Source organism: Montipora capricornis, chromosome 5 (genome assembly GCF_036669925.1).
Source record: "Montipora capricornis isolate CH-2021 chromosome 5, ASM3666992v2, whole genome shotgun sequence".
Classification (NCBI taxonomy): Eukaryota; Metazoa; Cnidaria; class Anthozoa; order Scleractinia; family Acroporidae; genus Montipora; species Montipora capricornis.
Window position 1 is genome coordinate 1812475 of NC_090887.1, and position 14919 is coordinate 1827393.

A 14919-nucleotide genomic window follows, 5' to 3' on the forward strand; every position below is an offset into this window, starting at 1 on the left:
TCACTCACTGTGAACTGTTAATAGAAAATAGCTTATAAACTGAAATTCTGCCAATTGTTTGGCTAGGCGATGCACTAAGAGGACTAAACTTATTAATTAAGTTTCATTTTAAATTTCTACATAGACGAGTAGCCACTAACACGTACTTTTTTTTTTATATAAAATCGGGTTAAGAGAAAACGCTAATTGCAAGGACACTCCGGAAACATTAATTCTCCTTTTCTGGTCATGCGACAAGACATCATAATTTTTTGGTACGATGTAATTGAATGGTTGAGGAAGGCTCGTCTAGTACCAGAAGACGTTTCTATGCCTAACACTAATTACTAGCGTCTTGGGTATGAGGCCGGGTACTTCAAAGTTTGCACTTCAAATAAACTACTGTTTTCTTTTATTATATATGGGTTGCTAAAAGGAAACAAAATCTACCCTGTCTTTTGCAATACCTGCATTTTCTGAATTCAAAGTATGACATTGAATTAAACAGTGGGGCCACCAAAACATGGGAACTTCTTGTAGACTATATGTGTATATTGTGATTAATTATCTTTATTTTTAGCACGCTTCGTTTCGCCTGTTTTACTGCTTAAGCTTAAGCCCTCTATATTTCCTGGGTATTAAGACTGTTTTTAGCATTGTGACCTTTAAAGTGCCCCTGTGACCAAAAATCAATTCATATTTTTCTTTGGATCTCAAAACTATGTTGACAAAACACTAAGTGACTCACGTTTTAAGCCTTGATTTCAAAAAGACACCTCTTTATTTAAAATGTAATTTTCCTATTTAATGGTCCGCCATTACTAACATTATGTTCTTGAGAGGACTGGATCTCGGAGAAAATGACGTCATAGGCTCATTAGTTTAAGAATGCAATACGCGTGTACGCTGCATAATTAATATGCAGCACGGGGGTTTTGGGCTTTCAGACTTTTAAACTCACGCTTTGCATATATAATAAGCTGCGTTCACACGCTGAAATTTTAAGCTAGTGAGCCTCTGACGTCACTTTTCCCTGGATCCAACCGTCTGAGGTCCAATCGGTCAGTTTCGAACGTGAGTAATGGCGGACCGTGGAATCCAAAACTTACACTCAAAGTAAACGGCCTTTGGATAAAAATCAAAGCTCAAAATTGTCAGGTGTTAAGCAAACACACTTTCAAAATCTGAAGGAAAAAAGGAAGTGGTTTTTTGATCACAGGGGCACTTTAAGATTTACTGTTCTGCAGGAAGCCTTTTTTTTTCCTATGTGGTAGTAACATTCGTCTTGAGTAAATAGTGTGTGTAATTGTTGCGGTTATTCTACGGTATTGGAATTGTAAGGAATAAAATTTGCTCGCGTGACTGTTAAATGTTAAGAAAAAAGTAATTGAAACAAACAACAAACAAACAGAAACATGGCGGAGCGCAGAAGGATTACATTCGAAGAGTCTCTATGTGAAGCTTTAGAGAATTAATGTGCCTCTTCGTGTCGAACAGAAAGAAGCAATAAGTAATATCGTAGTTTTAAACAAAGACAGTCTGATCATTTTACCACGCCACATCATCGGCCATTTTTACTTCCGACTCAAGATTTTATTGTTCGCCAGCTCACCAATAAAAAAAATTGAATTTCTATCTCCAAAGTTCTTCGTTTTCTCGTGCGAAGGCCCCCCCGGCTAAGAGAAACGATGGGATCTGGGAACGAGAATGACTCATCACTCACTCATACACCGAGTTACAACCCGGTAACATAGTGTGTACAGTGCACTACCACATTTCTTCCGCAGATCTTATGTTGTAAAATTTGTCATTAGCTGTCCACTATTTTGATTGGTTGCTCGGTCTCAGTCGCCTCCGCCGAGGTAGTTCTGGTGGATTGAATTTGCATCTTTTCATGGAAAAGCGGAAGTCATATGGTGAAATTCTTGGAACCGTTAAATTTAAGTAAAAACGTATCCAAATCGTGGTAAAGGACAGAAATCTTCGATTTTCGCAGCCATTGGATACATCTATTATTTGTCAAAAATGGCATGCGAGAACGCAACTGATTTTGATTACAGACTCATCGATGGTGAAGCTGATCTCAAGGAGGCCATCTCTGAACTCAAACGGAAAATAACCGAACGCAAGACTCTTGTAGCTGTTGATTGTGAGGGGAAATCGCTGAGCAGGAAGGGAGCGCTTACTATCATCACCGTAGCTACTGAGGAGAAAGTGTTCATATTTGATGTGCTTAAATTAGGGCAACTCGTATTCAGTAGTGGACTTGACGAGATCCTTGAAGACAGATCTCGTGAAAAGTTGATGTTTGATTGCAGACAAGATTCTGACGCTCTCTGGCATCAGTTCAAGGTTAAATTGAGCGGAATCTTGGATCTTCAGCTCCTTGAAGTGATCTATCGCCGTGAAAACCCCTCAGCTTCAACAGCCAGCACTCCGAAGTCTACCATTAAGCCTGCTAAGCGTGGTTTTCGTTCCAACCGTCGTAGTCAGAAAATCAAGGAAATAGAAAAAATATATGGTTATGGTCGTTGCATTGAGTTGTACCTCCAGGACGAAAAGTTGATCAAAGTAAAGGATAATGGAAAAGAGCTGCTAAAGGAGGATGACAGTGTCTGGACGAAGAGACCCCTGACAGATGAGCTTATCCAGTACTGCATTGTGGACACCGCAGCGATGTTCAGGTTGTACGAAAAGATGAAGGATGTGAACGGAGGAGAGCTGGCTCGTCTTCGAGTTGCATCCGAAAAGTACGTTGATCTGTATCGAGGAAAAACAGAAAGATCTTTCGATGACTACGAAACGAATGCGTACCTTCCTCTTGACGTAATCCCCGAGAAAGGAACTCTGGATTTTCCGGCTGCGAATACTGCATGCACGTACTGCGATCGACTATTTCCAAGGGAAGAATTCAGCATCACTCAGCTGCGAAACGGAGAGCAGAAATGCAGGGTTTGCAAGGAGATAAAACGCCTGGAAGATGTACAAATAAACAGAGAAGATAATTGGGAACGCGCCGCCCAAGAAGAAGAAGATTACGTCTATATTCCCGAGGGCATGTCAGACTACGCATTTATTCATGGCCACGAACCTTGGGAGACCCAAGAGGATGACTTCTACTGGTAAGACTCAAACTCCAATTTTTCATGGCGTTTACAAGGCCGCACGGATAGGACAGTTTTTGAAATAACCGCAACCTGAACCGAAATTAGCATGATACATCAATCGTTTTAGAAAACTCTAATCACGCGCAACGAAATCAACACAACAGTGATAAGAAGGTGTTCTTATCGTTTTTAGCATTATGTTTAGCATTATTAAGCTTACGTAGTTTTACTATCGTAAAGCTGGCTGTACGGAGAAAAATTAAACAGCAGTATTGAAATACCGTAAAATCTACTAGCCAGCTAGCAGCCAAACGTACGTACGCCGTCTTAAATCCTGCACCGAAACTTCCGGCTGATAAATTGAATTACTGAGTCATTACGGAATAGTGATTGGCAAAAATAATATCACTCAACCAGGCTATTAACACGGTAGGTACTTAATGTACCTACATGTTTGTCAATAATCTTTCCAATACTGAACCTCTTGGGTCTCTCTACCCGGATGAAAATGTATGTCATGGTTATAATTTCCGTTCGGGTGATTGCATCCGGCTTCAGAGACCATGAGGTAGGACTGAGAGCCTCTCTGCAGTCTGTACCAATAAAATCCGCACTCAAAGGGACAACCCTTAGGGTTAGGGTAGGTGTAATGAGTAGTGGAATGGTTTGGAAGCTCGGCAAACATCAAAGGAGCAAACAAAGATTCCAAGATTTAGGTTGGAAAGTCCACGACCGTGCACAATCTTTTGTTTTGGACTCATGCACTATGCATGAATTAAGTAATCAAAACGTTTCTATTGGTTAGTTCTTCAGTACGGAGTAAACAACTATTGTGTTTTGTGCACGGTTAAGACCAAAAAAGAGAACAAAAACCTACAACAAAGAAATTTGTCGCGTTTCATAACCATCCCCCTCCATTAACTATGCCAAAATTAACTGTATTATGCAGACAGCGCACAGGGGAGGGTTCATGTCTTGAAAGAATGGGATCGAGAACTGAGCCGGCGGGAATGAAGGTGCACTAACTGGAAGGGAAGTATTACCGCCAGTGTATTATTGGCAATGAAATGTAAATTGTGTATTACTAAAAAAGGCGATATTAAAGTGATTCAAAATATATAATTTTCGAAAAATCGCGAAATTTAAGTGTCTCAGAATATGCGCACATCAAAATCGTGAAATAAACATGTCGCGAAAATGTCATGTAATATAAGGTATCTTATCGTCACTTTAGTTGGAGAATACTGTTCTTGGAGGCGAACAATTCTTGAAACGTGGCTATTCTGAAGCTATTGTCAAGGGTTTTTGTTTTTCAAGGTTTATCAACATTGACAGGGGGAGAGGGGGAAGGGGGGGCAGGCGGGCTTACGCGGTCCTGGTCTAGGCTGCCTGTGAAGTCATCTGCCGTGACCTGTACCAACACTTGTGACCAGGATTGTCTGAAAAGGAGGTGTTTTACAAACGTTTGCAAACGGCAAGGAAAACTGCACGATGTTGCTCTGTTTATGAAGGAGAATTGATGACCAATGTATTTTGCACTGATTAACGTAGAAACGGGCCTGCACTTAGCTCGTACAAAAAAATTCAAAAAAATGACGCGCGTAATTAAAGTTGCAAACGTTTTGAAAGGTCTTATACAGATATTTTGTGTTCGCCACGCCAAAAAGGCGTTTTCCTACGTGGTTTTTCGACGTTTCAAAGGACGAGATGAACGTTGAAAAGATACACGTTGAAAAGATACACTGAAAGTCAACTCAAGTGAGGGGTATGCGCCGTAATGAAGCTGTTTCTTTGGTGTGCCTTACCCATGCAGCGCAACTGAACGTAACTGTCAGCAACGACCTGTGGTGTCCATTTTCAACAGACAGCTGATTTCCTACTCCGGAGCCTACGGTTTATAGTCCTTATCCGAGAAGACTTGAAAGTCTAACCATTTGCAAATGAAATTACAAAGGCAGCACTTTCTCCTCAGTTGTTTTAAGATCCTGAGTGTTGATCCGGTTCGAACCCGCGACCTCCCGCGTGACAGCACGATGGTCAACCAACTGAGCCACCGGTGCTCGGTGCAGCACAGTTTATTATCAAGTACAGCTATGATCCTCGCGGTTATGGACGCTATTTTTAACAATTGCGTAGAAAAGCATGAAAAAGTCAGTGGCTTCATAGCTCAGTTGGTTAGAGCGTCGCACCGGTATCGCGAGGTGGCGGGTTCAAACCCCTTTCAAACCCTGAATTTTTCACGCTTCTCTACGCAATTGCTAAAAACTGCGTCCATAACTGCGAGGATCATAGCTTTACTTGATTTCATATCCGCAATTCAGTATATGATTCATTTCATATATCATTTCGTTTATTGCAGTTTATTATGCCAGAGGTTTCAGACGAGGTTGGCGAAGTTATCGGTGTCGTCAACGAACGCAACGCAGTTGAAAGAGATCGGCCCTTTGACCACATGGTTACTTCTAACTAGCGCCACTTGTTACTCCAAGAGGACAAACAACAGAAAATCGCGTTACCGGAATAGGTCTATTTTACTTTTCTTGCTTGGTTTCTGGGGATCGTTTTAGGGTCTTTTAGCCGAAATCTTCATTCTCCAAGCAAATTAAAGCTCTTCAACTCACTTGAGGTTACTTACTATCCCGCATATAGCTATCCTACCCCGTATCCAGTCTACGAAAACGGAGCATATCCCGGTCTCGCCGTCGTATCTTCATCCCACATCCCGCCTTTAAAATTTTTCATATCCCACATCCCGCCTCGATTTTAAGCCCGATCCCGCATCCCGCCAAACCTTTGTTCAAGATGCTTTACTCAAAATGGCTATTCTTACTTGCAAGCTCGAAAGAAAGGGTTAATCACTGAAAACGACTGCAAACTGCGCCTACAATTAAACTATTAAATTCTAAATTTTAACAAGTATTTAAATGTATTGCTGTAAATGATACAGCAAAATAATTGCGATTGTGGCTAACAGAATAGAAGCCATCCTTGCCTCTAAATGACACAGGACCTTACTACAGTACAGTTCGTGAATTTGTAATTGCGTACATGTTAAATTAAAATAGCACTATTTCCTCTAAAGAACTCAGTTTGCAAAATCCGTCGATACTGGTTGCGTGACGATGAAACCCTTTCAGTGTCACGACGTGGTACCGTCATTTCTTACTTGAGGTACAAACATTTCTCACCTTGTTTTCTCAAATTATCTGACATTATGTTCGTTCGGTAGCGAGTACATGTGACAGGATAGTGTTACGACCTTGAAATCATCAAGATATTTTAACAAAACAAATTGGTCACACAGGAGTGCTCAACGACTTTTTTTTCTAATAATTATTCTTATCCATCCACACAACAAATTGACATCAGTGAAGTCACAACTGATTAATAATAAATTTTCGTGGGAAAAAAAGCCGATCCTCAGTTCCAGCAAGTGTCAGCCTCTAGGATTCTTAGCCAGCAAGGAAATTTGCACAACACTTAACTCCCAGCCAGAAGAGTTTTCAAATCTTTATCTGTTACCAGAAAATCGGATTCAAAAAGACGTTTTGCCAGCCAGCAATTCAGAGGAAATGTCCCAGTTCCCATCAAAACGAAAATTTTAGTCTAATATAGTTTATATATATAAATAAGTGGAATGTAGTTTTTGTAATTGAAGAATTTACAACATTAAATTTGTTTCTCTCTTTTCCAATCTTAAAAAAGCCAATCTCAAAGGAAGAGACAGTCGTGGCGCGCTCAGTTGTATAAATACATGTAAATTGGTAAATGCAACTACATTAACGTTGTTACAATGAAAATTCCTTATTTGTCATTAAATTCTGACAGTGAACATCGTCCTTCCTTGGTGAAGCGGAACGCGGCAAATTTAATCCTTCATATTACCTCGTGATGCATCTGAAAACTCGGTCTCTTCACGGTGGTTCTTTTGAACATGGTTAAGCCATTCAAGACGCTGTTTGAAAGTATCTGTCTGTAAGAATGCTTCAAAAACGATTTGCGTAGAAACTGTCGATTAAAACAAAATTGTGTCTTCTAGTGAACAAAGGCTTCCATTGATCGACTTTTTCCAAGTATGTTGCAATATAACCTTAGAATCATGGTGTACGTTCTTATTTTGTCCTTTTTCAAACATCTTGTAAATCTTATTTAGTGGCAATCTAATTGAAATATAAGTATATAGAACTGCACACGTCCACAGAGGGCAGAGTTTTGTCACATCCACAAAAGGCAAGAAGTGCAGAGTTTTGCAAAATCTTAAGACGTCACAAACACATCCCCACAAGTGCAGAGTTTTGCAAGATCTTAAAGACGTCGCAAACACGTCCACAGAGTACAGAGTTTTGCAAAATCTTAAGACGTCACAAACACATCCACACAAGTGCAGAGTTTTGCAAGATCTTAAAGATGTCACAAACACATCCCCACAAGTGCAGAGTTTTGCAAGATCTTAAAGACGTCACAAACACATCCACACAAGTGTAGAGTTTTGCAAGATCTCAAAGGCGTCGCAAGTATGTCAACGGAGTACAGAGTTTTGCAAAATCGTAAGACGTCACAAACACATCCACACAAGTGCAGAGTTTTGCAAGATCTTAAGACGTCACAAACACATCCCCACAAGTGCAGAGTTTTGCAAGATCTTGAAGACGTCACAAACCTGTCCACAGAGTGCAAATTTTTTGCAAGATCTTACGACGTCACAAACACATCCACACAAGTGCAGAGTTTTGTAAGATCTTAAAGACGTCACAAACACGTCCACAGAGTGATGTGACACAAAGTGTCTGTCGTCCACAGATGATGGTCCCGAACAAAGTTGCTTATTTCAAACAAGTGGTTCTCTTCTAGAGAACATCAAATGAGTATTTTGCTCATTACATGGTTAACAATACACAGTTCTGGATAGACAATGGATAGAGATCGACTCATTTTGCAGCCTTTGTTTACAATGGATATTTTTCAATTTGTTTGTATCAAAATCCTGACAATGTCTTCATAAAAGAAATGGACGATTTTATAACATGTACTTTAAGATGTATTATTGAGAATGTTTTTGTTAGCACATATTAAAAAAAAAAAGAATGGAAATCTAATTTTAAAAGTTGCTGTTGATGTTGTTTTAAGGCTTGACCTTCAAAGAAAATAAAAGTTGAAATTACCACCTTAATATATGCCGTGAATCTTGGAGACATCGTTCGGGGTTGTTTTCGAAAGAGGTAGCCAGTCTCAATTTCAGAAAATGTGACGATGTTAAAACAAAACAAACACATCCCCACAAATGCAGAGTTTTGCAAGATCTTAAGACGTCACAAACACATCCCCACAAGTGCAGAGTTTTGCAAGATCTTAAAGACGTCACAAACACGTCCACAGAGTGCAAATTTTTGCAAGATCTTACGACGTAACAAACACATCCACACAAGTGCAGAGTTTTGTAAGATCTTAAAGACGTCACAAACACGTCCACAGAGTGATGTGACAGTTAAAGTGTCTGTCGTCCACAGATGATGGTCCCGAACAAAGTTGCTTATTTCAAACAAGTGGTTCTCTTCTAGAGAACATCACATGAGTATTTTGCTCATTACATGGTTAACAATACACAGTTCTGGATAGACAATGGATAGAGATCGACTCATTTTGCAGCCTTTGTTTACAATGGATATTTTTCAATTTGTTTGTATCAAAATCCTGACAAATTGAATGTCTTCATAAAAGAAATGGACGATTTTATAACATGTACTTTAAGATGTATTATTGAGAATGTTTTTGTTAGCACATATATATAAAAAAAAAAAAAAAAGAATGGAAATCTAATTTTTAAAGTTGCTGTTGATGTTGTTTTAAGGCTTGACCTTCAAAGAAAATAAAAGTTGAAATTACCATCTTAAAATATATAGTGAATCTTCGGGACATCGTTCGGGGTTGTTTTCGAAAGAGGTAACCAGTCTCAATTTCAGAAAATGTGACGATGTTAAAACAAAAGAGCTGGTTATGTAGAACACTGGGGTTTTCCTGAATAATGCCAGTGGGAATGGGATTTGGAAGCTGGGAAATGGGATTCGGAAAAAAAATGGGCTCGGAAATGGGATTGGTAGCCCCCCTTCAGGACCCTCTTTTTAAGCTTTGTACTTGGTGAGAAATGTTCGCTACGCGAAGTGTGACTAGGAGTGCTTATCGGAGCCGATATTCAAAATATCCGCTCTCCATGTAGCACGATGCTGGCTGGGAGGTACCGTATCCATACAAGATAACTTTCTGGGAATTTGGTACGAATGCTTCCTTGCTGACGTTTTTTTTTCCTGAAACTATTGTTGGCTGGAAAAAGACACCACGCCCACGTCCTGGCTCACAGTGACACTTTTAAAGGAAATTTGCTGGGACAAAAACTGCAAGCTTTTGCTTTACTTGTCTTCTAGCCTGGTCAACGTCCATCATTTGTGGCGCGGGAATGTAATGAACGTCAAAACGCGTTTGTTGATGGGGGTTAATTCAGCATGACATCTGTGTCTGGGAACCCTGGCCCTTTTTTACATTACTGTCAATTATGGTGAAACAAAGGTCTCGATTTTCATAAACCCGCCTTGTGTCCAGTATAGAGATTCCAAGAGCTTGGAAAGTCAGAAGCGGTTTTCAATGAGTTGCAACGTTGGGGAACACCTTTTCAGGATCGGTACCTGCATTTTGCTCTAAAACGGTAAGTTCCTTTATTCGCTAACGGGGTGGTACAAGTGTATTTCATCATTTACCGCTACAGTGGCATGATAAGGTTATTTCACACCAAAAGTGATAGTTTATGATAAAATCGTGAGCAATCGAATTTTCAGATATTTCAGCTATCGATCAGGAAAATATTTTTTGTACTATGTAGGCAGTGTAAAGGGCGTGAGGGAAGTTTCGAATCAATGTATTTGGAAATTTCTAAGTGGGCCATACACGTGCGCGCTGGTCATATTCACTAAAATTACATGCTGCCTTTCATCTAGCTCAAAGCAAGAACGTCGTCGCGCCTCTGGTCTGGTTGAGCTACAAATACTCAGTGAGTGGAAAAAGGACAGTTAACAACTCAGGTTAAGCAAATTATTTCAAAATGGCTAAAATATGCTTGCATGGCGGTTATTAGTAAGTGCAAGCCATGGGAAAACGTCTACCCTTAAGGCCGTCGTTTTATGATTGATGTGAGAGATCCAAGATTCTATTGTGTACACATGGAAGCTTGGGACAACGACGTCACTTGGGCGAGTGTTAATTTATATATTGAATTTTCGTATATAATTGGTTGCGCGAAAACGAAATCGCAATTCTGTGAATTACAATGTTAAATACTGATGGTCACAAATTTGACAACGTTTTACTTTACATTGCAAAACAAATTCTCCAAGCAACTGTAGCACTCATACGGATATCGCTTCCAAAGAGAGCCCATTTATTGCGCCTTTCAAAGAGAAAAGAGCCCCAGGTTTCAGCCCCCCTTGTGATTACAATTACGATGTTAGTGCTTTACGTATGGACAGCATAAGTGTCTGGTAGGGTGACCGGAAGTAATATATTTTCGCGCCACGCGTAAATAAACCTGCTTTCTAGTCGCAGTATGCTTGCCGAATACGCCGGTGATAATTGCAGGCCAGAGTAGAAACTATGTAAGTATTTTGTTGTATTTGGTATGCTTAGAACATCAATGTTTCAGCCTAAACGGCAGGATACAGACATTTTATCCTTTCTACAAAGAAAGGAGGGGGGCGACACTGGATCGAGTGGTCTGGGTTCGGGGCCTGGCCGGGGACATTGTGTTGTGTTCTTGGGCAAGACACTTTACTCTCACGGTGCCTCTCTTCACCCAGGTGTATAATTGGGTACTGGCGTAATGCTGGGGGTAACCCTGCGATGGACTAGCATCCCATCCAGGGGGGAGTATAAATACTCCTAGTCGCTTCGATTCATGCTACAGAAACCGGAGATAAGCGCCGGCCTGATGAGCCTTCTGGCTCGTAAGCAGAGACTTTACTTTTACAAAGATATTTGCCGGTTTTGAGCTCAAAATGCAGTAGCAAGCGCACGCAAACTGGGCCCAAATGACGTGTTTTGTCGAGTTAAAAAGCAAAATAAGCTCTAGAACACTTTATTTATAGGGTGCATAATTACAGTAGAAAAAACTGTACTCTCCCTTATAGCCCTGTTAAACCAAATAACAAGAACTAAAATTCTAAATTATTAAATTACTCAAATACTAAAATATAATGTACTAAACTATTACAAAACTAAAATACTAGAGTACAAAACGCTAAAATACTAATTAAGAAGTAGTTTAACACTATAAAACTAGAGACGGATCCAACAGGCAGCACATAGACTGGATAATTTGGTTTGTTGTAGTTAGGCTGTACCTTGAAGAATCCCGCCAAACCAGCAGCATTCGACAAACCGCCGGCTGCATTTTGGACTTCCCAGACAGAGCCATCCGTAATTGCACCAGAACCTGAATCGGTCCAAATTGGTGTACTGTTTATCACCCCTTGCTTTAACAGAGATTTCCTGATGCAAGCATATTTCAGCCTGAATGCTGTGGACGGTGGACTGTAATTTTCGATTACCACGTCTCCAAGTGCAACGAAATCTGTTGGACAATTAACACGCCAAAAGGTGACATTCTGCCTGCCGACCGACCCATGATCCGCCCAAATTTTGGTGAAACTCGTCGGTGATGCCAAATCAGCCGCTGGTGAGAGTTGGCTTACGAGAATGACAGAAGACGAAGGAACAGAAACGGCGTGGCTGCGGACAGCGACCTGGCCAATCATGAAGTGGTTTGAGGGAATGGAAGCTAGATCAGCTTGAAAAACAGCGAGATCCCGAGTTGCACCGGTACCAGTATCTGCGTAGACCCTTACCACCTTGGTAGCTGTTTGCACCTTAATATTTGCGCAAGCTTGACATAGCTGTTGGCCAAGAAGGATAACAGGTTTGTGATAAGCGGCTGATAAAACTAGATGGTAACTTGCAAAGATGCATTGTCCGAAATTAAACAGCGAAATATTGGATTCGCTTTGACTATAATTGTGATTACTTTGTCCGAAGGAAAAATACCAAGGATTCGCATCTTCTGATCTGAGTCTTATCGCTCTGGCCGTTAGGCCTCTTCTCTTACCTTTCAGTTTAGTTTCATTTTTCAGGGTGTGCGATTATTGCTGTGCATCTTAAGGACGGTGCCTGCTAATTACAGATATTTTTTCCCCGATGTGTGATTATGCAGGAAATGGAGATCTTAACAAGTGTTATTGAAATCCAAAAAGAAAATTGGCGGTAACCACGCATTTTTCAAAGATAATTGATAAGTAATATTTGTAAAAAGCTTTAAAATACAAAGCAATGTATGACGTTCTTTCTCAAATTGAAGCTCAATTATCTCTCAAAAATGCATGGTTACCCCCAATTTTCTTTTTGGATACCAAGAGTACTTACTAAGATGTACTTTCTCCGGATAGTTTTAAACCGCGCAAAAATTATCCCTTTATTAGTAAGCATCACCGATAGGAAATCCGAATATCTCGAGATGCGCAGAACGTATGCGCAGTAACAATAGTAGGCACCGTCCTTAAAGATGTCAAAGTCAATTTTCTCGGGTTTTTTTGCTTACTTGAATTTAGTTAGATTTGATTGCTATCGATTGTGGGAAACAAGTGAGGAAGGCCACACTTTCGCCTCTCTCGATCAAAATCTGTTCACCACGAGAACTTTCTTTTCCAATACACGCGACAGATAATCTCTACTCCTTACCTGTACATTAGAGCGTGCAAGCTTACAAATTCTTAATCCGGCAAACTTTAATCTAAACAAAGCTGATTGGCCATTGGCCATTGATTATATAATCAAGGGAAAAGTAAAATGATTCTTGAAAAATCACTAAAAACCATATGTACTGAGCCAGACAAAAATCAACCTTTGACATATGTTTAAGAGCTAGTCACTAAAGGAAACTGAAATTGATTGTACTATCACGATTGTATTTTTAGAATTTTGTCAATCCTTTAAAATAAAAACGTTTTGTGAATCAAGGTCCAAGCTGGGAGTCTGGCTTGGCCCTCTCAACACAGAAGTGATTGTACCGGAAAGGAGTGTCAGTGATGCTGTATCCGCTCGTTTTTGTGATTCGGAAACACAATCAGTTAATGACCTTTGAACCGCGAATTGTCCACCGTAAAGGCCATCCTATCATCTCGTTATTATAGCTGAAAGGCCCAGCCTTGGTCCCAAGGACCAAAGAGTAGAATTCGCCTCTGACTCTATTTCTTCATGGGATATTAAATTTACTATTAATTTCAAATGAGCTTTAACTTCTTTTAAAAGAAACTAAGGTTATTTTCAAATCGACATTAAAACACTGGTTTTGCTGGTTTCTTGAAAGCTCGACTCCAGTCTCCGGCAGAACTCTACAATGAATTTTACTGGTTTCTGGTTTCTTCTCACTTTCATTGATCCCTTGTGAGCATACTTTGACCCTTTGCATGTCACATTCATGCAAATCGAGACTTTTTTTGGTCTATCTATACGAACAATCCATATTAGTTCTCACTCTATACGTATACGCCGGGTTTTCTAAGGTGCTTCCTACATGTTGTTTCTGTTACTTAGTACTTCACATGACTGGTAATATCATTACACTCTTTTCCTTGCAATCGCTAATCTGGTCCATTTTTTAGGGTAGAGAAACAGATCATGAAAATGATCAATTTTGGATTGAAATAACTTATGACTTGAAAATCAACCCAAAGTGGGATTTTGCACAAAGCAATCGGCTAACATTTCTCTCAGGGGCAGCTCTAGTGATCACTAGTATTTGTTTTACAGTGAAAAGTACACCGAAGGATTTAATGAACTAATTACTTCAGAAAACTGAATCCGTTAGTTCTTGTCACGGCCAATATCAAATAAAAAGGTATTTTTCCGTGCACAAAAGGCACTCAGTCCCCGCACGGTAAGTCAAAAATAGTGTTGCGACTTGCCAGATGGGCTCCTGGACTTGCTAAGGATCGCTGCAAAAGGCTGTAAAATCTGCCAAGTAATTGTGTGACGTAACACTGAGTACTTTAGAAATCTATGCAAGTGCTTCTCACAAGTTTGGTTTGAGATCTTTTCCATGCCCACAAAAATGAAGTAAATCACCTTAAATAATATTACTAGAGAGATTTGGCCCCTCAACAAAAGCGAGTGTTGGTGTTTTAAGTATCTGTAATATCCGATTGCAGTACGTGAATTGGAAACGTAATCAGTCAGATCTTGAAATCGGTCGTAATATAGGCTACCTGTAGCCTATTTTCAGAAGTGTTCACGCTATTCGAATAAAAGTTAACTGTTCACATTCCCCCAATTTTCCAGGGGCACCCAACGTCAATTTTCGGAAAATACCTGTTCGGAAGACGATTTGAGATTTGGAATTTTCAGAACATTTGTTGCAAAATTTCTTGCCTGCCTGCCTTCGTATGCCTTCCCTAGCCTTAAAAGGATCCAAGAAACATGCTAAATGTCTAATCATGCCTCCATGACAGTTTTTCGTCATTTTGCCACCGTTTCAAACCAGTTATTAATCTTGTACCCAGATCTCTTGTGGCGAGCGAAGGCACAAGAGATCTGGGTACGAGATTAACCAGTTATTTTAGCCATCGATGTCAACAACTCCAGTCGGAATGATGTCGCAAAGTATACGTTACTATGGGTGTGTTGGCTACATTTAAGTGTCTCTTTTCAAACTCGCAGAAAAGCAATTCCTCCACATAACAACCAGAAATTTGAAAAAAAAAAAAACGTTAAAAAGGCAAAAATGTGCCATTTTTTCGCG

At 40.0% G+C, this 14919-nt stretch overlaps 1 protein-coding gene and 1 long non-coding RNA gene across 3 annotated transcripts in view; one reads left to right on the forward strand and one right to left on the reverse strand.

Moving 5' to 3' along the window:
* The first annotated feature begins 1662 nt into the window (after positions 1-1662).
* LOC138049061 (piRNA biogenesis protein EXD1-like) lies at positions 1663-8245 on the forward strand. 2 transcript variants are annotated; one of them, XM_068895171.1, is made up of 2 exons: positions 1663-3101; positions 6915-8245. In XM_068895171.1, exons 1-2 carry the CDS (start codon positions 2005-2007, stop codon positions 6976-6978), a joined length of 1161 nt encoding a protein of 386 aa, XP_068751272.1. In that variant the 5' UTR covers positions 1663-2004; the 3' UTR covers positions 6979-8245. The 2 variants fall into 2 exon arrangements, with proteins under 2 accessions (XP_068751272.1, XP_068751273.1); XM_068895172.1 differs by lacking the exon at positions 6915-8245 and adding an exon at positions 5446-6085 and having other exon boundaries at positions 1931-3101.
* Positions 8246-11189: 2944 nt separating this feature from the next.
* Positions 11190-14919, reverse strand: part of LOC138048760 (uncharacterized) — a 3926-nt gene continuing 196 nt past the window's right edge. Inside the window, exon 2 of the long non-coding RNA XR_011132207.1 lies at positions 11190-12022. This is a non-coding gene — a long non-coding RNA (uncharacterized lncRNA). The remainder of the gene's footprint in view (positions 12023-14919) is intronic.